This window comes from Argentina silus (assembly GCF_951799395.1).
Source record: "Argentina silus genome assembly, chromosome: 1".
NCBI lineage: Eukaryota > Metazoa > Chordata > Actinopteri > Argentiniformes > Argentinidae > Argentina > Argentina silus.
In genome coordinates this window covers 21,868,404-21,894,304 of record NC_139655.1, presented here as the reverse complement: position 1 = coordinate 21,894,304, position 25,901 = coordinate 21,868,404, and the positions used below count along the sequence as shown (strand labels likewise).

Genomic DNA, 25,901 nt, shown 5'->3' with positions numbered 1-25,901 from the left:
AGAACATTACCAATGCTCTTCCTTCCCTGTTCTCCCTCCTTAACTGTCTCTCCCCATTTCACCCTCTCTCAGGAGATGTTTGACATCATCCTGGATGAGAACCAGCTGGAGGACGCCTGTGAGCACATGGCTGATTACCTGGAGGCTTACTGGAAGAGCACCCACCCTGCCAGCTGCAACCCCCCCAACCCACTGCTGGCCAAACTGGACACGGCCGCCCTGCCCTCCAGTCCTGCCCACATCTCCAGCATGCAGGTACAGGTGCTGACCAGGCTCAGGGCCAACATGGGCCTGCCCTGATGACTAGACATGGATAGGGACTACAGCCAAGACAGGGAAGGCAGGGAGACCAGCAGCTCTCTGGAGCTGAGCAGTCTGGCCAGTTTCAGCCATCGCCACAGCCTGCCTATGACTTACTGAACAGGACAAGGGAGAAGGAGAGAGGAAGAAGGACAGAGGGAGATGGATAGAGGGAGATGGAGAGAGAGACATAGTGTAAACATTAAAAACGATAGGGAGAGAGAATGTGTTGGCGGAAAGGAGTATAGAGAGATAAGAAGAGCATGATTGGTGGTGGGCCCGCTAACCATGAATAGACAAGAAGTTGTAAAACCTCTAACATACAACAAGAGATAAGAAGCTTATGTTTGGATTGGTTTAACATGATGAGTTGCTCTTATTTCTCGTTTGCTTGTTTTCTTTGCTTTTACTCAAATGTACATACTGTATAATAAGTACTCATAGACAAAGTAACTACTAGACTTGTCATTGTAATGCAGTAGCAATAGAGTTATGTTCTGAGGTAAAAGGGGGCTATTCCCTCTTGGGTGAATCTAAAATGTCCTCATATCTTTTCCCTTACCCTGCCCCTATTCATTGCCACCACAATGGGAAATGTAAGACTGAAAATGAAAATGCAGAAGCTCCTGAAAATGATGATGATGAGTGAGGTGGACATGTCTGTAGTAGTATGGTGAGTGAGAGGTACTCAGTCACAAGAGCCTTGTGACTTCAGATGCTACTGTAGTATTCCATTGGGAATCAGCCTTGGTCCTGGAGACTTAACCCTTAGAGGATAAACAATCTAAGTCGATCTGCAATCAAAGAGAGATGATTACTTTTAAGGAGATTACATGCTCCAGGACCACAGTCAACCTTCAATGGTTGGTTGATATACATTCAACCTTGGAGTGTACACATGTGCAAATGTGTAGAAGTGTGAGTTTGTTTCCATGCATGTGGGTTTGCGTGAGTGCAAATTAGACTGACTGTATGGATGTGGGTGAAGTGTGAGTTTTATCTGTGTGTGTGTGTGTGTGTGTGTGTGTGTGTGTGTGTGTGTGTGTGTGTGTGTGTGTGTGTGTGTGTGTGTGTGTGTGTGTAATCTGCATACTGTATGTCTTGGTGTTTATAACTCCACTAACATGCTTGTGTTGCTAACCCTAGGGCAGCGGGGCAGAGCCGAAAGGGGACAAAGCAGTGGGGGAGAGGAAGGGCTCCAAAGAGGACCACTCGCACCACCATCATCATCATCGCCACCACCAGAGCCAGGACCAGCCAGAGGAGGAGGGGGAGGAGGAGGGAGAGGAGGGGGAGTTGGACGAGGAGGAGAGGCCCCTCAGGACAGAATCTTCCAGGAGACCCCAACACATCCACCATCGCTCCTCCTCTACCCGGACTGAGCAACACAACCACCACCACCACCACCACAGCAGCCGGGGCAAGGGCCTGTCGCGGCAGCAGACCCTGGACTCAGAGACCCCCGAGAGCAGGGAGAGCAGAGACTCGGCTTACATTGAGCCCCGCACTCATCTGCTGCACCAGGAGGAGGAGGAGGAGGAGGAGGAGGAGGAGGAAGAGGGGGAGGAGGAGGATGAGGAAGGGCATCCACAGCAGCAGCGTTATGAGGCGCTGCCCCACCGGGACCACAACCACCATCACCACCACCACCATCACCGCGGCGACGAGGGTGGTGGCGGCGGCCACGCCACTGGACACCACCGCTCCAAGGAGCGCGAGCAGGACCACAATGAGCGCAACAAGCCGCGCGGTCACGGTCACCACCACCGACCGGCCCGCGACCACCACCACCACTACTACGACCGGGACAGGGATAGGGAGCGGGAGGGGGAAGTGGCCCCCAAAAAGAGGGGCGATACAGGGGACTGGGCCAGAGACTCCTACATTCACCAGTGACCACCAAGACCTCCCCCCTCCGCCCCCCCCCCCTCCCACACACACACACACACAACACTGAGACAGTCGTAGGACTCTCCTCTCTCTTGAAAACCGTTCAGTTGTCCCATCGTGCTGCTACACCCCCATGCCCCTGCATCCCCTGTTTATGTATGCTTCCTCTGTAAAGGCTGTTGCATCCTTAGCAACAGCAGTATTTTGATTATATAGATATAGATATTAATATATATACATATATGTGTGCGTATCTATACATAGACATTGCCGTTTATGTGTGGATATGCATGAATATTCCCAAATATGCAGATTTTAAACCTATGTTTGATGAGGCATGACACACAACAGCAGAATTCTCTTCTGTACTGAGCTGTGCTTTCTGTGATTAGTTTTTTCAATTTATTTCTATTTTGTTGTTTTTTTATTTGTTTTTTTCTTGTTTGCTGCCACTTGAACAATTTGTTCGTTCAGACTACTGTTGAGGGATGACTCTGATAAGTGGGACACGGTTTTTAGGTTATTGGTGTATTTGCTGAAGTTTAAATTTTGTTTTAATTTTATGTTCCTGTTTTTTCTTGCTTGCTTTTTTATTCTGCGTTATTAATTTGTTGACGTTTGGTCCTCTGATATTGATGCCTCCTTTGAGGCTCACCTTAGTCATGCCTTACAAGACAAAAGAATAGTGACATGACTTCCTGTCTTACATTGCAGTACTGTTCTATTTATAAGGGTCCAGAAACATTTTATAACATTGATACATCCTCTGTTCAGCACTTTTAAAATCAGCCGATTCACTTTAGTGTCAGGTCAACTAGATTTGATATTTTAGTTTAAGGTGACAGTTATTGGGTCAAACCATTCCACTCACCCAGTAGGGGGGCTTTCTTCATGATGGTATGTCTTTTTGAGTTTGACCCTTTTCTAATGACTTATGGGTTCAGTTCCATTCACTTAATAGTGTACTAAGATAATGAATGTGCAGTATGTGGTTCTCCCAAAAATATTTGCTTTAATGAGAGGTGAAAAATAGAATTTGTATGTAAGATAATTATCTCCAACGATGGGTCTGTCTCATTAAAAAAAAATACAATTACAACCCCTAGATAAACTGGATGAGGTTAACCTTTCTGCTTGGCTATGGTGCTCAAGAAGAGGTGTAAGAACTCATTCCAACTGGTGTGCACCCCTACCCATCTTACAACTTTATATAACTATAACAGATTTGCACCGATTATATGTCATGCAAATCTATCATTGATATGGAGTGTCAGTAACATTGTGTCTCAAGTTGGACTAAGCCCTGTGAGGTTTAGGCTGCCCACTGTGAGGTTAGAGAGTTTACTACATACATTCTATCCCTCTGTTTACCACTAGTGTCACTAAGTCAGACTTTCCAGATTCTGGGTGCCGACGCTACATTACCACTAACAAACCAGCCCCCAAGAGTCATTTTCAGTTGTTTTTTTTGGTAGTTTTTCACCTTAATATTATGATTATATTGAACAACCCATTTATATGCTACTATAGTAGCACTACACATTTTTAAGAGTGTACATTTGTATGTACATATGTATAAATACAAAAAATAAACTTGGCAACAAAGGATTGATGTAGAGGACAAGAACATCAACTACTGGTCTAGATTTATTTGGAATGTATTGCCCGTTTTATCATGTAATATCTGACTCAAATTCAACAATTTCTCCCTCAAAGTGTGTGTGTGTGTGTGTGTGTGTGTGTGTTGCTCCATGAAACTTATATCTCTTATCTTCCATTAGTACTCTTTCTAGAAGTGTTCAGGCCCAGGTTGCTATGAACCAGATATATAAATAAGACAACTCTGTCTATAAATAGTCCTCTGAAACCCCCCTGCATCATCCCAGGTGGAGCCAGCTGCCTGTCCAGTCATCACAACGATGTGAATGACAACAGCAGTGAGTGAGTGGATGGGTTTAAATTAGCCAGAGATGCCTCTTTTCCCTCCAGTCATACATCTCTACAGGCCACCAAAGATACCTCAACTGAGTCACTCCAGAAGAGGATGCATCTGTTTTCATAAATGGGACCAGAGGCTTGTTACCTTGTTGCGCTGCAGAGTACTAAAAAAAACTCACTTGAGCTGTACCTGGGTCAGATTTTGGAGCCAGATACTGTCCCTTGGTGGCCTGTCAGTGGAGCAGCTATTTGAATCACTACTCTAACCCTGTATAGAGAACAGATACCTTGCTAGCTGATGTGGCTCATGATGAATTTGAGGGGTGGAGATGCATGCCATGTTGTCATTTTCCCTCCTGTCCATCTTAATCCGGTTGATGGATTGATTGTATTCCCAGGGAGAGGAGGTGAGCTGAGGTCATTGTGAAGGTCGTCCAGCATGGGTAAAGCTCCAGTGTGCCAGATCAAGCCCATGTACACCCACATAGACTTCATCCATATTTGACAAATGTATGTTCACTTTCCCTTCATGAATACATTCATGACTATCCTTATAAATAATCTCTGATTAGATCCAAGTTACAGTGATATGACGAGGAAGTGTGTTTACACAAAATAGTTATATATCAGAGACTTGCAAAGTAGAACAGCAGTCAAAAGAAACACCCACATTTGTTTATTTGAAAATATTTTTATTGAGACATGCAAAGTAATTCCATTCTATTTGAATATAGTGCACACAGATTCAGGAAGAGAGGGGTATGATACCAAGATCATTCTCCTTGTAAAAATAACCCCACTGCTCCTTGTTTTTAAAACCCGACTAAAAGGCAGTAAATTGTTAATACCTCTTGTGACCTCCTTCAGCACGCTACTTCCTGATCTGTGCTCTGAGAAAGAGCCAGCAAATCCGCTGTCACCATGGCAGCTGTGTCGTCACTGTTGTTATGGCAACGGCAGCAGAACTGCATTCTCCAATACTCTCTCTCTTTCTCACTCACTCACTCACTGTCTGCATTTTCTCTCTCACTCCTCCTAACATTTTGTTCTCTCTCTCCCTCAGACCCCTCCCTCCTCCCCTCTGTGTTTATACAGCTCATCCGTATAAGGTCCACAGTTTTAGTAGGCAGGCCAGGCACTGAGAGGTGGATGTTGTAAACAGCATAGTGAGGGTGTATGTCCTAACCGCTGTCCTGCCTGTGCATGGAGAGTGTTGTAAACATCATTGTTCCTCTCTACAGGCTCTGTATGTGTGAAGGCTCTGCTGTGGAGGAACAGCACTGAGAGGAGACAGTGTTGTCCTGTCCTGTCAGCTCTTGTGGAACTTTGCAATGAAGAAGCCGATAGTGTCCTTGTTAACTTTGTGGGGGAGGGGGGTTGGGGTTGGAGACTGCTGTGTGGGCCGGTCCTCTGGCTCGTTCCAGCTCAACTCAGGACTGAACCTCTGGACCATTCGCAGCTGCTCGGGTGACAGCCCTGCTCCCAGCATTCCCTCTGCTCCAATGTGTGGCTCCTGAGAAATACAGAGACAATTTGTGTGTGTGTGTGTGTGTGGGTGGGTGGGTGGGTGGGTGGGTGTGTGTCTTACCTGAGGCTGTAGTGTGAGACAGGGGAAGGTGTTCAGTGCCCAGGCCACCTGCTCCTCGTTCTCTGCCAGAGTCACAGTGCAGGTGCTATACACCAGGACTCCACCTCTCTTCAGGAGCCGCACTGCCTGTGGTCATAGAGGGCAATTACACAAAACACACACACACACACACACAAAATAAAAAGTACTTTTTAAACAGGGCCTCATCTCTAGACATAAATAGAATTGCCCAAATGATCAAGAAAGAACTATTGTATACCCAAACATTCACTTACTTACTGCAATCCCCCCGAAGCCCAGATATTAAATTACCTTAAGGAAACTCCAGTGGACACTGATGAAGCACTATGTGCCACTGGGATAAATGCTGTGTTCAGTATCGGACCCTAACCTCCCCACAGTAATCCATCTGCCCGCTATACTTTTTTTCACCAGGCTAGCCCTGCGTAGAGCTATGAAACATAAAGCTGGCCCACACTGCCTTCTACTGGTCACTACCTGTCACAGCCAATGCAACGACAAGCACCCACTTGTTTACACACTGATAACTTTGTTTGGATACCGCCAGAGACTCTGTAAGCTTGTTGGATTCTTTACAGTCAAAGAGTGAGTGAGTGTGAGTGTGAGTGGGTGTGGGTGTGGGTGTTAACAAACCGTGTCAAACAGCTTGCGCTGTAGAGGCTGGTAAGAGCAGATCTCCTTGAGGCTCCAGGTACAGGCCATGTTGGGTCGCTGGCCCAGACCGCTACAGGGAGCGTCCAGCAACACCCGGTCAAAACTCTCAGGGGGAAATGGTGGCCCTGAAAAGGCAAGTTTGATGGAAGGTTTCAAGATTCATTTTTCAACTAGCTAAGTTCAGGAGCCAGAGTAATATTGACTGGCAGAGAAATAGCATCGTTTTTTTCATTTACTGTGTCCTGGATTTTTTTATACCCAGGAGCCAAAATGGCATCCATTCTGACACTTCATACCATCAGTTTCCTGGACCGGGTCACTGCACACGGCCTTAATACTGTTGAAGCCGTAACCTTTGATGCAGTCCAGATGCAGTGCCTGGGCGTTCTGACGGATACGCTCCACCTTAGATTTGCACTTATCCAGGGCCACTATCTCTCCCTGTGAGAGACCAACCAAGTGACCAAATCAGGCAATGAAAAAAAACAGCGCAACAGCTCCTCCTTGAGTACGAGAACTTGTAATAAGTAAGTAGGGGACTCCTCCTGCAAGTGTCCTACAAAAGCATCCTACGAAGTCTCACCTTACCCCCCATGAGGGCAGCGATGTGGCAGGTCTTCCCCCCTGGGGCAGCACACATATCCAGAATACGTTCTCCAGGCCGGGGCCCCAGCACATGACCCACTACCACTGACGGAAGGTTCTGGAGTCAGGGAGAGATGGGGGGGGGGGGGGGGAACAGGCTACATCAGTGGGCAGACCAAGAGCTCTGACTACTCCTGTCCCAAACCCTCAGAGAGCTACAAGATGTACCTGCAGGAACACCAGGTTGGGAAGCACGCCATCAAAAGAGGGGCTTTGATACAGGGGCTCCACCATCCGGATGCCAACACCCCTAGAATGGGCAGAGAACAGTGGCATTACAGCAGAACATCTCTCTTCACAAGAGTTCATGTCATGATGCTTCTTACAGCTTGAGATACAGTATGCTTCTTACTGGGACTAAATATGCACATTAATGTTGAGTAGACATGCCTGCCTTATTGAATGAGTCTTTTGCTTGTTCAGTTCATTCTTTCCTGAAGCAGCCGTCATATAGAGTAAAATACAGTTCTACTAAGAAATAATTCCCTATCCAGAGCATGGAAGTGTCTCCACCTACTTAACTGGTTCATCCGAGCAGAAGATTTTGGAGCGGTCCATCTCAGAGATTCCATTTCCCAGGAACACTCTCTTCCCCTGGAAGTCCTTGGCTCCCCGTGTGCATTTCCCCTCCAGGTCCGAGAAGACAGACACCGTGGCTCCCGCCTTCATGACTGAGAACAAACACACTGCTGCTTAACTCATATTCACAGGCTGTTGATGTTATGATTTTATAGGCAATATAAATACTGACACAACCACCTTTTAATGATTTCAACTAGCATAATAAAGGCTGATTCATGCTACAACGCAACCAGGGGTCGCGCAACTGTTGCAGAGGAGATTGCACAGGGGTTTGCGCTCCTCTCTCGATTTCTCAATAAGCGACCCGCCACATAGATGTTGCACACCATTGATTGGTTGGTTAGTGAATGGAGGCAGAGCTGAAATAGTTCTATCGGTAGCTAAAAGTACGGGAGATTGAGACAAACTATCCTGAGGTAAATACAGGCATCCTTTGTTTACTAGCTAGCTAGTTAGCTTTGTTTGTTAACTAGCCACCACTGCTACCCTACATTGGCTGCAGCTGTTCTCAACCATTAATTATGTAATCAGTAATATGAAAGCCAAATATGTGTGTTCTATCTAGAGAACATAACAAAGCTGTGCTTAGGCTACGCAGAAGTATGAATTACAGAGTGCTTTTGACAGTGTTGCCCAGCGCAAACCGCGTACTAGTCACACAAGTGACGCAAAAGCATGTAGAGACCTTAAGTTCCATGAAAGGAACCTAACATGAGCCACATCAACATGGTCACAGTTTCCACTGAAAAATGACACTGTAGAAAAAGAAAACAGACATTAAAACATTGTTAAAGACAGTGTACTTCTTCTTACACTTGGGTGTAGCGAAGATTCCGGGGGCGAAGACATGGGCTCCCCTCAGAACAGCACTGCCACACTGAGCTCCCACTATGACCTCAGACCGGAGCTGGGCCACAGGCCTGGGGGTCAAAGATCAATGGCCATTCAAACACCAACACACTCAGAGGTACCATATATATGCCATATCTCGCACTTCAAACACATACCACCCACACACCCACACCAAAACAGGAGTTAACAGTAGACTATGATATGACGTCACCCCTGTGAAAACTTTCATCAAAGATATTTTCCTCCCTTCTCTGAAATGTCTTTGGTAGATCCACATCCATGCTTCCCGTCCGACCTGTAGCTATCAAGCGTTGATTTTGGCCACTGAAGATGTATGAATTATGTTTCGCTCTATTCTCTAGCAATCGTCCCGCTCGTTTCTGTGATGTCATGTCTAAGAGTACCTTTAATATCAAAACCCTAACCCTAACCACAAACACATATACCCACTTTGTCTTTGTCTGATTTGGTTTAGTAGTAAGGAGGCCAAACCCACTTTGCGTGGTATCTTAACATAGGACATATGAAAACTTAAAAAAGGCCTAGTTGTTTTTGTCAAAGACAACTCCAGACCAGTGGAGGGAGTGATTTGGGGAGGATTTGGCCATCTGGGGCTGTGTTTTTCCCTCTGTTAAAGCAGCCTCCTATTTGGCTGACATTTGGCAGGCGTTCCTCACATACCTCGGACCGATGACAGGAAGGAGCAGTACATCTGGAATGTGTGGGTGGGGGAGAATGGTAACGGAGACGTTTTCAGTTTGAGTACCACACATCTGCTGCTGAAAGAACATGCAGGGTTAGAAGAGCTGCCACTGTGAGGCGCAATCATACACAAACAAACAAAGACAATGTTGACATCATAAATCAACACACACACAGCAAAAGCAAAAAACCCTTAAATCTAAGCCAGTTATAGCCTGCACTACACTGATAGAAACAGGTTTGTATCGCAAACTGTGGAACAAACATTGAATTACTGCACATTTCAGTTACTCCATGTCAGTGATTGAATTTCACTCTCTCCACTGCAGTCACAATCTTACCCGTTTTAGTTCTTCCCCCAGTTTGAGGCGGATCTCCTCCAAGGGGGCCAGGTGAGTGCTGGCCCGAACACAGGTGAAAGTAGGTGGGTGGGACAAGCAGGACAGCAGCCTTTGGAACCTCTGCTCTGCCTCCCCCAGCCCAACTGCAGCCAACAGCTGGACCCAAACATAAGACATTCTGTCAGACAAATTGTGCTTCTGTTCTGGCATTCATTATCAATTGTGATCTGACTGAGTAAAGCTTTGCAGTCTTTAATTTGAAGTAAAGGTCCTCCCTGATTGCTGCTTTAAAAACATAGCTAGGTCAACATGACAGACTGTGAATGTTAGTGCAGACAAGTGACCCCACCTCTTTGTTTATGAAGGCATTCCTCAGGTAATCATGAACTTCTGGCTTCAGTGCAATTCGTGGAAAAACGGACATTTCTTTACGCACTGTTTACGCACTAGAGTTTGAAGATGGAGATAATAATAATCAATTTCAACTTGAACAAAGGCTTGCAACTCCAATTTGACGATGTACTTCCCTGACCTGTCATGCAGTATTCTGATCTTGTCATCATATTGTTAATTAGTAGAATCCCCATTAGATGTTGCACATGCAGTCCAGTATAATACTGGCAGTGACACGAACCGTTTCTTATTGTGGCTTACATACACTTCACTTTACTTTTAGGGCAAGAAGATTTGTGTGTATACAAAGTCATACATTTTAATCAAAAAACCTTTAATCCGTTTCCACGTTACTCACATTTGGACAAGGACCTGCTTTGTCCGACAGTTCCTCATACGTCATTAATATGTGTGCACGTGGTATTGCTGGTAGTTGTAGTTCTTTGTGAATGATACACTCTTATTCACAAATGTAATGCATATCTGTTCACTCACGCATTATAATTCAATGATAATTCTACTATGTACTTTACTGGTGTGATCTAATGATTGGGAATACAGTAATCAACCATTGATAATAAATAAATAAAATGTAATAAACTCATATCACAGATAATTGATATCTAGCCTGATTACTCTTTATAAAACATCACAATGACATCAAAGTTTTGGAATGCTCATTGTTTTTTTATTCATTTTATTCATTTTCAGCTTTGCAAACCTGATGACAATGCATGCAACTATGAAGGTGGTCTGGAGAGTCTCATAAATCTGACAAAAAATCTTCCATAGGCTTCTCTGCTCAAAACTGTTAGGCAAAGGTAAGATGCTGTAATGGGATCACAGATGTGTGGCCGGCCAAGTCCATTATCCGCCCGTTACAATCTCTCTTCAGAAAAGCAGTTATTGGCTGAGTGCATAAAGTTCTTTCATGTTGAAGGTCCAGTGTTTGACTGAAGTTATTATTGTATTAGGTGTCTGTATCATTCCTTATGCTGCTGAAAGGCGAAGGTAAGATGCTGTAAGGGGGTTGTTGGAGGGACACTGTTGTAGCTCCAGCTCCAGCAATTATCCGAGTTACAATCTCTCTTCATGTCCTTTTTAGCAGAGGGACACATTTCCTGAATGTCTTCCGTCATTGGCCTTGCTGCATTATAAGGGATCTTATACTCTCTTCAATGAGCACTGTAAGTTTTAGTATCACCTCTCTTTCAGTTTACAGGCGAAGGTAAGGTGCTTTAAAGGGATTTGTCGCGAACTCATCCCTCTTAAAATCTCTCTTCAAACCTTTATCCCACGGGAGGTAATACGTCATGGTTTTTGCTGTCTTGATGCCTTTTTTCTTTTTTTTCCTTGCTGTTTCGATGTCTTTTTTCTTCTTTATTGACAAAAAAGACTCATCCACTAGCCTACCTAACCCCCGAAAGAATGCACTACCTACTACCTACCCTTACTCGTAATTGCTAAGGGATCTGTAAAATAAAGTAGAAAAGAATAAGTCTCAGTTAGAGTATGGCCTGGAATTATTCGACCATGAAGAATGACATAACATAATACTTGCATGCACTGACCTAAGCAGTGGGGCGCGCCATGTCGGACAGCCAGTCATGGAGAAGTATCTGCTCCAGAACTGGCCTCTTGAGGGGGTCTCGTGCCAAGCACCAGCAAATCAGATCCTTGCAAGCTATGCAGAAAAAAGATAACATACATAGTAGAGTGGTGATGATACACATAGAGATGGACAATTTTGAGTCAGTTCAGTTGTACTACCATTATTTAATAGTTTTGGCTACTGGAAAATTAAAATGAAGATTCTGTGTGACTACAGCTTGACTTGGAATTTGCCTAGAGAGTGTATATTCCATAGTGGTCAGAGAGCTCAAACTGTTCTTACATTTGGTCAGCCCTCTCTTAAAGCGCAGGCGTCCAGCCAAAATCTCAGCCTCCTTTTTGAAGGGCAGGCTTCCACAGACCAGGTTAAAAAGCAGGACACCCAGGGACCAGATGGTTGCCTTGCGACCCTGGTATTTCCCATCCAACACCCATTCAGGTGGAGAGAACTCCTCAGTGCCTGAACGAGAGAGAGAGAGATTTAAATTGATATTCAATGTTCCTGTTTTCTTGGTTCAACATACCAGTATCATTCTGTCCTCTTACCAGCAAAGGTCCTGTACGGTTTGTCCCTCAGCAGATCCCCGCAACCAAAGTCAATGAGCTTGACACGCAGTGTGTCCGTCTTCACCAACAGGTTCTCTGTCTTTATGTCGCGGTGCAGGACGCCACGGTCGCGGCAGTGGCGCACAGCCAGAACCACCTGGAGCATGATGACCCGAGCCAGACACTCCTGCATCTTGCCGCCCATCTGCTCCGTGTAGTCAAAGAGGTCCATGCATGGGTATGGATGCTCGAGGATCAAAATGTACTTCTTGGGCTGCTCGAACCAATCCACCAGCTCCAGCACATATTCACAGGTCGGGGACTGGCACACAATCTGCATCAGGGCCACCTCTAGAGGCAGCCTGCATGATGTTCCAGGCTAAGAGGGGACAGTTTGAGAGAGGATTTAAAGGCATAGCATTTCTAGGCCTAACACAAGTACAAATGGAACCATGTACTTACGATTGTGAGGTAGTACTCTGTAGTATGCTTATTGATGTACTTGATGGCCACCTGAGGGAAAGAGAGGCACATTCTGAATAATATCCACCATTGTAATAAACCAAGGTACTTTATTAAGTTCTATGCTGTTGCTTCGAGACACATAGCTAGATTTGACACTCAACAACATGGTTTGAACTAAATTAGCTATACTGATGATACGTGGTGAAAACAATTGTGTTGTGGGTGAACAGAAATAAAAAGTTAGAGAACAGAGGAAGGAGAGATGTATACTTCTCTTCCATCTGCCTTGCGCTTTCCCTCATAGACAGCCCCACATCCTCCTTTGCCCAGCAGCTTTCCCACAGTGTAGAGCGAGGTGAAACTTGCTGCAATACAAAGTTTAAAACACAGCTCAGTTCCACCCAGGACAAGTTGATCATCCTCATAATAGTCCAAGCAGACATCATCAAAAAAATATGATAATCTGAAAGATGGCTTCATACAGTACAACCTGATCAAGGTTTTAGGGAATAGTCATTTCTATTATTCTACATATTCTACAACTATTTGCAACCTACTGTATCTGATGATCTTATTGAGAGACTTTGGTAGTGAGTCACTCAAACCTATGGAAGATTTTAACAAAATATTCTAACCTCTGCGTGGTGGGTTTCGCCGGACCTTGGGCTCCAGTTTGGGGGAGAAGTCTGAAGAGGACTCACTGCTCTGGCTACTCATTGATATGGATGAGTCCGATGAGCTGGAGTTGGAGTCCGATGATCTGGAGTCCAATGAGCTGGAGATGGAGCTTTGCGCTGAGCTGACCTTCCTAAGCCTTTTAGCACGTTTAAGGGGTTCGTCCTCCTCATCTGAGGAAGATGAATCCCTGCGCCTCTTTTCACCTCTCCTCTTTCTACATGAGCACAGGCTGCATTGGGTGGACTGGTCCACCAACCTGGGAGGTTGGGGAGGTCTAGGCTCCACCCTGCTACTGGCTCTGGTCTCCATAGGAGTGGGCCAATCAGGGTCACTCTCATTCTGGAGAGTGCTTGGGCTGGGTAAAGGGAAGGCTTTTTGGGACACCTTCACAGCCCCTCTAACTGTTGGGCGAGGCTTTTTGAAGGAGCCCTCCAGGTCATTACAGCTGAACTGTAACTTGCGCTTACCCATACTTACCTGCAGTGAATACTTGGTAGATAGGTGGAATGTAAACCTGCAGCTCCTTGCACTGACTCTACCTGGCCTGGCTTGTGGCAAAGGATACTACCTGCTGTAATTCTGTAGGTACATGGTATAACATTTCAGGGAATGTCAGTAGAAGATCTCATTTTGTAGAATAAACGTGTTTTTCTAGATACACTGAAAAATGTATAATATAGCCATTATAATACAGCAATTTCTAACTGAAATCATCTTACAAGACAAATAGGCTATGCTTTGAGTTTGCTACTCCTCATTAGCCTACACACATTCAAAACATATAACCTACCAGAACTTGTGGATGTTGGTGCTGATGTTGGTGCTGATGTTGGTGCTGGTGCTGGTGCTGGTTTGCTGGTGTGGTCTTCGGCAGGTAGGCCAGTCTGATAATGGGAGGTGCCGAGTGACCACTTATCAGTGGTCACTCGGTGATGTCATAATTGGCACTCAATGATGATGTCATAATTGGCACTCAGGTGAGTTGCAGACCCGGTGGCAGGGGTCAAGTTGAGTGTTACCAAACCTAGCCAGTGCCACTCCAACTGCGATCGCAACGAGTGCAATCGCTGGTTGATAATGATGATAATAAACATGATTATAATGTTTTAATGTTTTTTATCATTGGGTGTTCGCTTATTGTTAGAGTAATCATGTCAAGTGTAAATAAACACAGATTGGATATTAATTAATCTCTGCCTGGATAATATTTGTTCAGTGAAATTACAACATTGTAGCGAATATGCAATCATGATGCAGAGACTACCACTCCGTCCCAACTTGCTACATTGACAGAACGTCATCAATGTAATCTGACACTGTTGAGGGATGGCGTTGTGAAAAAAAACTAGCTAGTTATCTGGTGGTTATGCATTCTGTGTGTGTGAGTACAGTCAGTCCAGGTGGGTTTAGTGCTTCGGAGGTGTGGCCTTATTTAACTAGCTAGTTACACTACAGTCAGTCGACTTGAGCTGAAGCGGTGCTGCTTGGTACACCGTTAGCAGGCTAACTCATTTAAACACTAACTTGATACTAGTAACTAAGATACTAATAACTTGGCGTGAGTGAACAGGATTCCAAACACATCAGGACAGGAATGTTGACTCATAATTTTATTGATGAAATGCTAAAGTCAGGTACCTTTCCTGCATAGGCAAAATAACCTGGGTCTGACACACCAGTATATGTGAGAGGATAGGTTTATCCACCATATTTTCCACGTTAGTATGCTGGTCTTTTTGGTCGGTCTCTGTGTGTATGGACCTCAAGCAAAGGTGACAGGATTCATTCTTCGTTGTTTTTTAATTTTGTGTCGTGAAGCTAGCGTTGCCGTTGGAGATTGCTGCTATCCCCAAATGCAGACCAGACGGGGATTTTAAACCGACGACATGGGTCTCATATTTGCCAAACTATGGAGTTTATTCTGCAATCAAGGTGAGTATTACAAGTAATATCTACACTAGTTAGCTCCATCATTCGCAAAATTGGCGTCTCGTATTGTCTGTTGTGTTAACTTGGAATTGGTCTGTCTGCACTTACTCATGAATGATGAATGAATTACTTTCTTTTATTAGACAGTGGCAGAAGTTTGACAGCTTTTTTTCTGTTGAGTTATTTCGTTAGGACAGAAGCCGAGCCAACATTGTAAAGATATGGCAGTCCCGAGTGCAGCTGGTGCTTGAGTCTACAAATACGTTTTACAATGGCCCTTTACATCCTTTTGTCTCTTCAATCCACAGCGAAAGAGCCTTGATACACTCCATAGTCTCTACAGCAAAGAGCATGTCACAGAAAGCAACATGTGGCTCCAAAATGTCAGAAATTAAGCCTTGTGACTTCATAACATGGACTATTAGTGTTTTGAAGGGAGTTTTTGCTCAGCTAACTGTTATGTTAGAAGTAGCCTTTTATTTGCTTCATCTATGGTCATCGATCAACTCGTATATAATTGATCTCTGGAAATATTCTTGCTGAGGTCATTAGAATGTGAATTGTCATGCCTATCCTGCCCTGTGATGTTAGTCCAACAGGATTTTCCAATGGCCTATGTGGTCAGTCAACAGCCTAATTCCTGAGTGGTGGGGAAAGCACAGACCTACCTGTGTGGCCTGGAGGACAGGAGCAGTGGGTTGCTAATCCCAGCCTCTCCCAATACCCTGGATTACTGTCTTTAGACTTCTCCCCATGTCTGGTTTCACACACTCAAAGAAGTATTGGTGTTTGTGGAGTTACTAGATGCTAGTGGAATGGGTATTTATCATATTTGGCCTTTGGACTACCTTCCCCATCCCCAAGTTGTTTTGTTGTTATGATGAAAACATTAGATATTGTTTGAAAGGAACAAGGGGAGAGGTCGAGGTTGTCCACAATCAATTGTGTTAAGAGCTGGCGGTTATGTCGGGTGGTGTTTTTGCCGGACAGACCCACATTCACACAGACCCACAATCAGGCAGACCCACATTCACCACAGGAGAGCTTTTTCCCTCAGGAAGCAATAGCAATGCATCATCCTCTGTCGCACGCCAAAGCCTGTCAAATCACAGGCCCTCTGAAAGGACTTCCTTCCTCCCCCACCGCCTGTAGGCTCGAAAGGTGGAAAAGTCAAAACACTCTTGTGGGATATACTAACATGGACGTGCCAGCTTTGATTAAGGCTTTGGTCTCTCCTGCACCCCTGTTGGACAGGAGAGTGTTAAAGGCCCTACAGTAGCACAGGAGGAGTTAAAGTCCCTGTATGGTGTGATATGGGGGTGGGCAATGTCTTGTGAATAGGGTCCCACATTTTAGGTCATTCAACTTATGAATGACAGGATGGTATCCCAAGAAGGGAAACTTGCCACAAACTTCGTCAATCGACTTCCGACTTGGTGCTGCTTTTGTTTTAACAATGTGTGGTTGGCCATTGAATCAAAGGCCATTGTGTTCCATTCTCACCATAGTCAGGTCCAGTCATATTCAAATTAGTTCAATTGTACTACAGTAATTAAAAACCCCTTCATCAGACCTGCATTACTGGGAATCTCACAGCTAAATCCAGTGTGCTTTTTTCTTTCTTTCTTTCTTTTTTTGCAGAACACAAGGTGATAATCGTTGGGCTTGACAATGCTGGGAAGACTACCATACTGTACCAATTGTGATTAGTTTTCTTGTTGCTCTCTCAGTTCATGTAGTAGCTATAATGACTGTGGCTCCTTGAAGTAGATTAGTGGAAAGTGACCTCTTTATCCTCTGACTTTATCCTCTTTAGTCTGATGAATAGTGGGTCAATGGGGAAACTGTATAGAGCAGACCTTTGCAAATGGTATCAAATATTTGAAAAACTTGATGTGCTTTGTTTAGCCTTGCACTTATTGCATTTGCACATTTGAGACTGTTCCAGAGCTTCCATTGTCCACACGTCGCCCACCATAGGCAGTAATGGAGGAGATGGTGGTGAAGAAGACTCACTTCCTCATGTGGGACATCGGGGGGACAGGAGTCTCTTAGGTCCTCTTGGAACACCTACTACTACAATACACAGGCGAGAGCAGCTGTTACACTGTCCCCCACAACACACACAACAAAACCCGTCACAACACACACCATCACAACGCACACCACCCCAACCCATACCACCCCAACACACACAACACACACCACCCCAACACACAAAACACAACCCACAAGACACACCACCCCAGCACAAACCACCACAACACACTTAAACCATGCCGCCCAACATACTAGAGACATTTCTTTTTTAGGGAGAGTGACTGCTACGCAGTCAGACTTGTGAGGGGGAGTGAACGAGGGCATAACAGAGGGTGCAACTTTCTGGAATGGATCACAGCCATGTAGTCAACTTTCTAAATCTTCTGTGATTTGAGTGGCCGTAAATCAAGTGTTTGTGATTAACTGCCATCTGCTGTTATGGAGTGTAGTATCAACTCACTTTCAGTGTCTCAGGTCAGTCATTTATTGGCACCAGTAGATGGCGTCATGCACCTGAAAGCCATTTACAATCTATAGATAAACCTATTGAAGAAGAAGACTATGCATTGGCTAATGCCTTCCCACCCTAGTTGACTACATGGCACCCCTCATAGACCCTCACAAAGTGTTCCACAGTGGTCACACCACACATGTCGAAAGTGGCCAACAGTAAGCCATTTGTAGTGGGTCAATAGGGAAGCTGTACTTGAGCAGAACTTTGCAAAAATATACAATGCCTTCAGAAAGTATTCAGACCCCTTCACCTTTTCCACATTTTGTTGTATTATAGACTCAATTTAAAATGGATTAAATGAAAAAATGTTGCCATCAATCCACACACAGTACCCCAGAATGACAAAGGGAAAACACGTTTTTTCAAATTTCAGTAAATGTATTAAAATTTAAATACAGAAATACCTCATGTAAATAAGTATTCAGACTCTTTGCTAAAAAACCTGATGTGCTTGGTTTAGCCTTGCACTTATTGCGTTTTCACATTTGAGACTATTCCAGTGCTTCCATGTGCCTGACAAGGAAAACAAGCACACCACATGTTTTTGAAATATTCCAATATGCATTCTCCCAGGTCTGGTATTGAGTAGGCCTATTTGAATGTTAAAGGGGCAATCTGGGATTGGTACATACATTGTTTTACTTTTAAATGTATCGTATATACCCACTGATTCTTGTAGAACTTATAAATGCCACATGAGTTAACTTCAACTGTCTTACCCCATCAGAACTGAAAATATAAACATGTTTTACTCCATTGTTTGTAAACAATGTAATTGTAAACAACTATCATATTGTTATCATGGATGGTCATTTCATGCATCCATAGCTCATTCTATGGATTTGAGAGTGGTTACATTTCACTAGCCCCGTCCCTCAACTGTTTACCAAAGAATAAATGGCGGGGAGACCGCTTTGTTGTTGTTTGAATCCCAGATTTTATTTCTTAAGTAGGCCTATTTGGAAAGGTTGTGGGTATTTTTTATTTGACTTGCATTGTTAACTTGGTGAATCCCTGGAGTGACTGTACTTTGTGAATGTTTAATGATTGTTAGTAAATTGAAAATTAAACTTGCCTCTTCATTTATTTTGAATTGGAACTGTCTGACTTCTCACATCATAATTCAGGGTTGGGAGAGCATTTGAACATGCCAATACTCTAAATGCCCTCTGAAACTTGAAAATGGCTGGTTCAAGACGTTAGGAAAATAACAATGAGATCCCTGCATACTGTAGCTCATTTTGCCCATTTATGGATCCAGAAACACGCATAAAAGTAAAACTTTGATATTGGGTGTGGCTGCAAGATGATGTTTGAAAACTTGCCCTAGGCCTTATCGTTAGCATTTTACTGTGTCACACAGGCAGTCACAGATGAAGTGATAGTTATGCAGTGAATGGTTTCAACCCTTTTCAAGAATAAGAGAAAATCATGGTGGGTGAATGAGCAATGTCGTGGGATGAGTCTGGGTCTAACTATGATTTTTGATGTCCGTAATTCAACCAACTTTGTATTCCACCAGAATATCTTAGTAAAACAACAGCATATTTTCTAATGACTGACTGACATTGTGAGGATTTGGCACACACTACACACAAACAGGTTTTTGATTTATCGTAATCTGTCAATCATGTCACTCAGTGAACAGCAATGTTTATTTTCCTCATACTTCCTCATACTACAAACATCAGTGCTCTAATAGTAGTAATAATAATAATGCAATATAATATTATTATTGTTATTACTATTCTTATTAGTAGTATTACTTATAATTATAATAACAATAGATCTGTCCAACACCATACTATCTTTCTAGAGATGATCAGTGCTGCAGTTACATTAAACCTATCAACAGAGAAATTACACCTAAACCTTTCTGTACAGTCTTAAGGATAAATATATGTTTTTAGGGCATTTCTGCTTTATTGGGATGGAGATAGTAGATATTGACAGGAAGGATGGGTGAGAGAGAGGAGGGATGACATGCAGGATATGCCGATGGCCGGAATCGAACCAGGGACCTTGCAATGATATGGTATGCGCCTTAGTGTGCTACACCACTGAACGCCCCAGCCCATGACACTCCTGATGACATTTACCCAGTGTCTGTTACATTGGATCATAATTGGATACAATTTTATAAAAGGACTCCTTAGTGGCATCTGGAATGTTGCAGCATGTGTTTGTTCATTTGTCAAACAAAACATCCCACACAGGTGGGTGTATTGTTGTTGGACAAGACTGACTTCATGCCTGCTCATTGCTCTCATAACCACAGCACCTGTGTGACATTTATAAATAACATTTGTATCAACAGAAACACAGGTTTAACACAATGGTCAATAGGGCATATACTGTATGCTAAGTAGGCTACAGTAAAAAAAAAAAAAAAAAAAAGACTCATTGATATACAGTATGTCTAGCATATGGATGGGTCAGTGGACATGCCCATTTTTTGATGAAAGGATGATAATATGATATGAGGCAGACTACAGAAAGATTTGGGGAGAGGCACAAACCAGGGAGTTCCAGATCTAATTATTCTATTTGGAGCTGGTGCGATAAAGAAACAGACTAAAACTGTTGTTATTTATTCTCTATTGTTATTGGTCTGATCTGGCTTTGCACTGTGTTCTGGTCCATTTATCTTGAAAGGTGAGTAAATACTGTTTCCTCTCTTTCACATTCCATGCATTGGTACATGTTGGGACATGGTTACATGTCTGTTAGGCCCTATGTCTGTTAGAGCTAGATCTGGACCAAGATTTAGAATCTATGTAAAATTAGCTTTGAGTGTAATATTGGTTAATTTGGAATTCCAATTCTCAATTAAGTTTTGAGGCAAAGCTACACTGATAGTGCCACCTGTACTCCCAGATAATGAACTAGTACTAGTTCATTATCTGGCTGTTTCAACTGAAGCAGGTAACTGGAGCAGGTAGCTGGATTATAAAACTGAACTTGCATAACATCATCCTACGTCAATGAGCAGTCACTATTTTAGTCTGTTGTTTATTTTCCAGTGAATGCCATCATGAGGGTATTCTGTGAAACTCCCTTGAGAAAATAAATGCAAGTCATTTCTGGGTTGTCTTTGTTCTGGCTGATGTGAGAATGGTGTAACACACATTCAAAGTTAGGAGGAAGTGATTCAGAGTGATTGGAAGGAAGCAATGTGTTTTTTTTTATTGTGTTTTATTATCTTGTAATTTTGTATGTGTATTATGTATTTTTGTAAACTGTGTGTATGCAGAGCTCCTTTGTAAAAGAGACTTTGGTCTCAATGGGACTCCCTGCTAAAAAATAAAGGTTAAACAAAATAGATTCGTACATGGTGTACATGGCACCTCTCAAAGACCCTGGTTTGCATGTGATTATGTATTTGATTCTGGGACTTTTTCACTTTCAAATGTATGCTAAACAAAAACACTTGATGATAGTGTTTTTACACTTGAAACACTTGATAGTGTTTTTACTGATATTGATTTTGTTTATGAATTAATTTGTGATTAAAACTGGTAATTATGTTACCAAACCAGTAACAGAATGACCAAATCAAATTGGTAACGGAATTACTGAAATTAAATTAGGTATATTAACTTATTGTACAGGTTGTACATGACCTAAAAGGATTCTTCGGCTGTCCTCGTCGGAGAACCCTTTAACACTAGAACCTCCAGGCCCTCATTACTTACCCACGCCTGGAGACGTTCATTGTTTAACGTTAGTGTTAATTATTGAATCAGATCAATACCATGCAAACATAATGTACTGTTTAGTCACTGTGTTCAGGACTTAATAATCATGTATGTAATGTATTTTAGAGCTATATGTTGAAAAAGTATTTAAACCCGGGGACAGATGTGGAGCGCATTACAGAGTGAGGGGTCGCTTCACTCTTCATCACACGCTTTCCCCGTAGTGCGAGGACGGAAGAAAGCTCATGTCTGCTTTTATTTTTTTTAACGGTTACGTGTTTGCAATCAACTTGTTTGCCAGGGAATGCAAGATGCATATTGGAAAGCTGTACTATAAAGTTTTCGATGGACAATAGTGAGCACATAACAGGTTTTCATAAATGTGCCAGACACACACACAGACACACAAAGAGTGAGGGTCGCTTCACTGTTCTTCATCGCTGTTCCTGTGCTGCGACGGCGGAAAGCTCATGTCTCGTTTTTTTCATGGTTCCATTTTTGCAATCAACTTGCTTGCCAGGGAAATTAATCTGGAGATTAGAAATTGTAAATTTCTGCCTTTGCCCAGGAAAGGCTCCATGATTTTCATCACCACATTCTTAGACAACCGCGCCCGCACTGGCGTAGCCCTCACGCACGCACACATTATCCATATCATTACTCATTGACTGCTCACTTTCGGTATTGCCTGCGTTTATCGCTGGCCCTGACGCACAGACACAAATACATTCTCATTTAAAACAAACAAACTATGTTGTGGCTTCAGTACAATAAGCCTGCGTTTCGACATACAGGTGTGATGAGGGATAGGTGTCTCTTCTTCGGAGGCTGTTTGCGCTTTGGCTTGTATTCACAAGTAATCGCACATTGATCATGCAAATATCTTATTGTCTTTCTGTAAATGTTGCCGATAGCCATTATGGTTAAAATAGATAAGCCATTCATAACTGTAAGGTCAGTTTCGATTTACTATTATGAGGGTAAATCTAGGGTGAAGCTTGGGGGAAAACAACAGGTGCTAATCGCGCTTCAAGCTATCAATAAAAGTTATGGTAGTCATGAAAATGCTTCCAGATTTTTTTCTGTGTGATTTTGAAATTGTAACAACGCTAACATGTTAAAAACAGACATTTAGGAAAAGTCAGGGAAGGAGGGGGACATGGGTCTCACAACAGCAGTTATTTTATTATAAAATGTCACATGGCATCCGTGGGGGACTGCGGAGGTTCTAGTGTTAAGGAACCCTTTTGGGTTTCCATGTAGAATGCTTTTCACAGAAATGGAACCTCTTAAGCTAGACAGGCCCATAATTGCGCCCAAATTCTGCTTTAAGTTGATTAGTAATTTCATTATTCTTTACTTTATCTCCTTGTCATGTGTATGTTATTCTGAACTATGATCTGAGCATATCCACACAAAACTTCAAGATGTTACCCATCAAATGCCATCCTGCTTTTGCATCTGATCATCACATTTCTAATGTTATAAAAAGTTTAGTTTGGATCTGGTTTTTAGGCAGAAGTTAGTTAAATAGGGCATGTTAAGAGGTTAAAAGGGTTCTTCCAGTAGTCAAACAGTAGTAGTTACAAACCACTGCATCAACATCCTCATCCAAGCACCGCATCAACATCCTCATCTCATGCTCCAATAAATGGAAACCTGGTGACCAACTACAAGAAACGTCTGACTTCTGTGCTTGCCAACAAGGGTTTCTCCACCAAGTACTAAGTCATGTTTTGCTTGGGGATCAAATACTTATTTCCTTCGATCAAATGCAAATTAATTTATAACTTTATATAATATGTTTTTCTGGACTTTTTTTGTTGATATTCTGTGTCTATTTGTTAAAATAAAAGTACCATAAAAATTATAGACCGCTCATTTCTTTGTAATCAGGCAAACTAACAAAATAAGCAGGGGATCAAATAATTATTTCCCCCACTGTAAATGTTCAAATAAAGCACTCATGTTTAGTATTTAGGTGACAATCCTTTGCATGCAATAACTGTGTGAAGTCTGCGACCCATTGATCCCACCAAACGCTGGGTATATTCTCTGGTGATGCTCTGCTAAGCCTGTACTGCAACCATCTTCAGTTGTTGTTTGTTTTGAGGTCTTTTTGCCTTAAGTTCCCTCTTCAGTTAATTAAATGCATATTCAATTGGATTTAAAATCTGGAGATTGACTTGGCCGCTCTCAAACTTTATACTTTTGGCCCTGGAAAACTCCCTAGTTGCCATGGCAGTATGTTTGGTTGCTCGTATTTCAGCAGACAAGATGTTTCTGTACACTTCATGATGTAACTGCTGCCGTCAGCAGTTACATCATCAATGAAGACAAGTGAGCCAGTTCCAGTGGCAGCCATACATGCCGGTGGTATGCCAGGGATTTTGGGTAGTTCCTTTTTTTCTCCACACTTTACACTTGCCATCACTCTGGTACATATTAATCTTTGTCTCATCTGTCCATAAGACCTTTTTCAAGAACTGTCTGTTTTCTTCTTTTGGATGATGTTCCAAGCCTACGGCTTTGGATATGTTTGTGATTTTCCAATACTACTGGTTCCCTGAAATAGGGGGACTATATCAATCACATTTATTTTTATAGCACTTTTTACATAGACAGACGTTGCATAGTGCTTCACAACAAGAACAACACTAAACAATAAATACAATACAAACAATATGATCTAACACCAAACCATAGACCCCCAAAAAGGGCGGGCGGCAAGGACCAGGATATAGGGTGGAGTAGACTCAGCCTGGAAGATTTCAGGAACTGGGGTCTAGTTTTGAGGGCCTCAGAGCCCCTCAGACAGATAAGCAGAAAGAGGACAACACAAGATTAAAGGCTGTTGAAAACTGAAAATCTGATACATTAAACAGTAGATGAGGATCAACATAAAGCAGGTGGCCTGAGGCATCTAAGGGACATCTAAAATATATCTAAAGGACAAGGCCAGTGCCCGGGTTACACTGAGTCCGAAAATGTACACCATGCTTACGAATAACGAGGCACACAACCAGAAGAGAGAAAATGATTACCAATATCTAGCATAGAGGCCTCTAGTAGAAATTATTTAACTAGCCTAGTAGGAATAGAGTCAAGGAATCAACTAGATGGCTTAGAGGATGTAATCAGTTTTCTGAATGGCTCAGGGCTAATGGAATCAAAAGCTACCATATCCTGGGCACTGGGGAGTTGCAACAATTCTACAGATTCACCAATACTCACCTTGTTCGTCACATTATCCACTGTAGTCCGACTTCTGATCTTCCCTATTTTTTCATCAAAGTATTCCATTAAGTCATCACAGTTGAAGTGGTTGGCAACTTAATTGTGCCAGGCTGTCTATTTGTACGTTTTGCGATTGTATCGAAGAGAAATTTCAGATTTTGCTTGTTTTCCGCAATCAAGTTTGAGAGGTAGGTGGAGCTTGCCATGGTGAGGGCCTGTTTATACTCGGATAGGCTACCTTTACAGGCAGTGTGAAAAAAATCCAATTTAGTGGAGCGCCACTTCTCTTCGAGTTTTCTTAAGAGCACGGGTGTCATCAGTATACCAGCAAGCTCATTTATTGTGTCTCTGCTTTTTCCTCCTGAGCGGAGCGACGAGGTCAAGGGTCTTTTGGAGAGCAAAGTTATATTCATCAATAGTCAGGTGGCTGGAGTTACTACTCAGGGGATCTGTGTATTGTATAAAAGAATCCGGGAGAGATTCACAAAAATTGTTAGCAGTGCTAGAATTGATAGAATGGCTAGTAATATATCTAGGTTCTGGGCTAAGGTAATTTGTTACTCTGAGCTGGCATGTGATAAAATTGATCTGATAGCACAGGGTCGTGACTCATGAGGAAATACTATCATCAACATCAATACCAGTGGATAGGTCCAGATACTGTACATGTTGTGAAAAACCAACTGAGTCAACAAGTGCTAAGAAAGCTTTTCTGAACGGGTCAGCTTCATCATCTATATGAATGTTGAAATCTCAGAATATCTGTTGGAAACTGTTGGAGTATAGAGCTAAAATAACACAAAATGCTTCATCTTTCCAATACTTATGGAGGTCACTGTAGTCATTCTGTTACCATCATTCTGTTACTGTATGTAAATCCACTTCACTTACTGCAGCGCAACCTAAAAGAGATATTTTAAATATCTCTAGGTATTATTTGATAGCTAACAACCCACTCTTTCTGCAGATATAGTTTAATCTTAATTTCAAGTAGATATTTAACAGAATTACATTGTACTATGTCACTTATTGTCTTGTCTCACTTATCTTGCACTATGTCACTAATTGTCTTGTCCTTACCTCATTGCACTACTGCATATTTGTATTATTTGTATTGTAGGCTGTATTGTCAAGGAACTAAGCCCAAGAATTTTACTCCCTGCTCTCGTGTATGAGACGTAACAATTCAACTTGAACTTGAACTTGAACTTGAACTTGATAATGTAGTCAGCAGTGATATAGTGGTTTGGATTGAAGATGCTGTTGATGGTTGTATG

General features: G+C 42.8%; 2 protein-coding genes across 5 annotated transcripts in view; one reads left to right on the top strand and one right to left on the bottom strand.

Annotated features, from left to right (window-relative positions):
* Positions 1-3,784, top strand: part of cacnb2a (calcium channel, voltage-dependent, beta 2a) — a gene marked incomplete at its 5' end in the record, with an annotated part of 57,673 nt that extends 53,889 nt beyond the window's left edge. The window contains 2 exons of the mRNA XM_083665532.1: positions 73-255; positions 1,447-3,784. Of these exons, the coding sequence (XP_083521658.1) occupies positions 73-255; positions 1,447-2,196 (933 nt within the window). The 3' untranslated portion in view covers positions 2,197-3,784. The remainder of the gene's footprint in view (positions 1-72; positions 256-1,446) is intronic.
* A 1,015-nt stretch (positions 3,785-4,799) lies between these two features.
* nsun6 (NOP2/Sun RNA methyltransferase 6) lies at positions 4,800-10,309 on the bottom strand. 4 transcript variants are annotated; one of them, XM_083665546.1, is made up of 12 exons: positions 10,265-10,309; positions 9,863-9,959; positions 9,514-9,669; positions 9,152-9,249; positions 8,432-8,538; positions 7,554-7,707; positions 7,205-7,286; positions 6,975-7,094; positions 6,688-6,832; positions 6,371-6,516; positions 5,717-5,842; positions 4,800-5,641 (listed from the first exon to the last, which is right to left on the bottom strand). In XM_083665546.1, the coding sequence occupies exons 2-12, from the start codon at positions 9,935-9,937 to the stop codon at positions 5,438-5,440; spliced, it is 1,413 nt and encodes a 470-aa protein (XP_083521672.1). In that variant the 5' UTR covers positions 9,938-9,959; positions 10,265-10,309; the 3' UTR covers positions 4,800-5,437. The 4 variants fall into 4 exon arrangements, with proteins under 4 accessions (XP_083521672.1, XP_083521673.1, XP_083521670.1 ...); XM_083665547.1 differs by having other exon boundaries at positions 9,152-9,246; XM_083665544.1 differs by having other exon boundaries at positions 4,800-5,842.
* Between the last annotated feature and the right edge of the window lie 15,592 nt (positions 10,310-25,901).

Bases quoted from the DNA above. Each gene is read 5' to 3' on its own strand.
- nsun6 (XM_083665544.1), bottom strand. From the start codon at position 9,937: ATGTCCGTTTTTCCACGAATTGCACTGAAGCCAGAAGTTCATGATTAC. The intron at 9,670-9,862 runs GTGGGGTCACTT...GTTTGGGTCCAG, and splicing joins ATGCCTTCATAAACAAAGAG to CTGTTGGCTGCAGTTGGGCT. The intron at 5,843-6,370 runs GTTTGTTAACAC...CTATGACCACAG, and splicing joins AGCGCAAGCTGTTTGACACG to GCAGTGCGGCTCCTGAAGAG.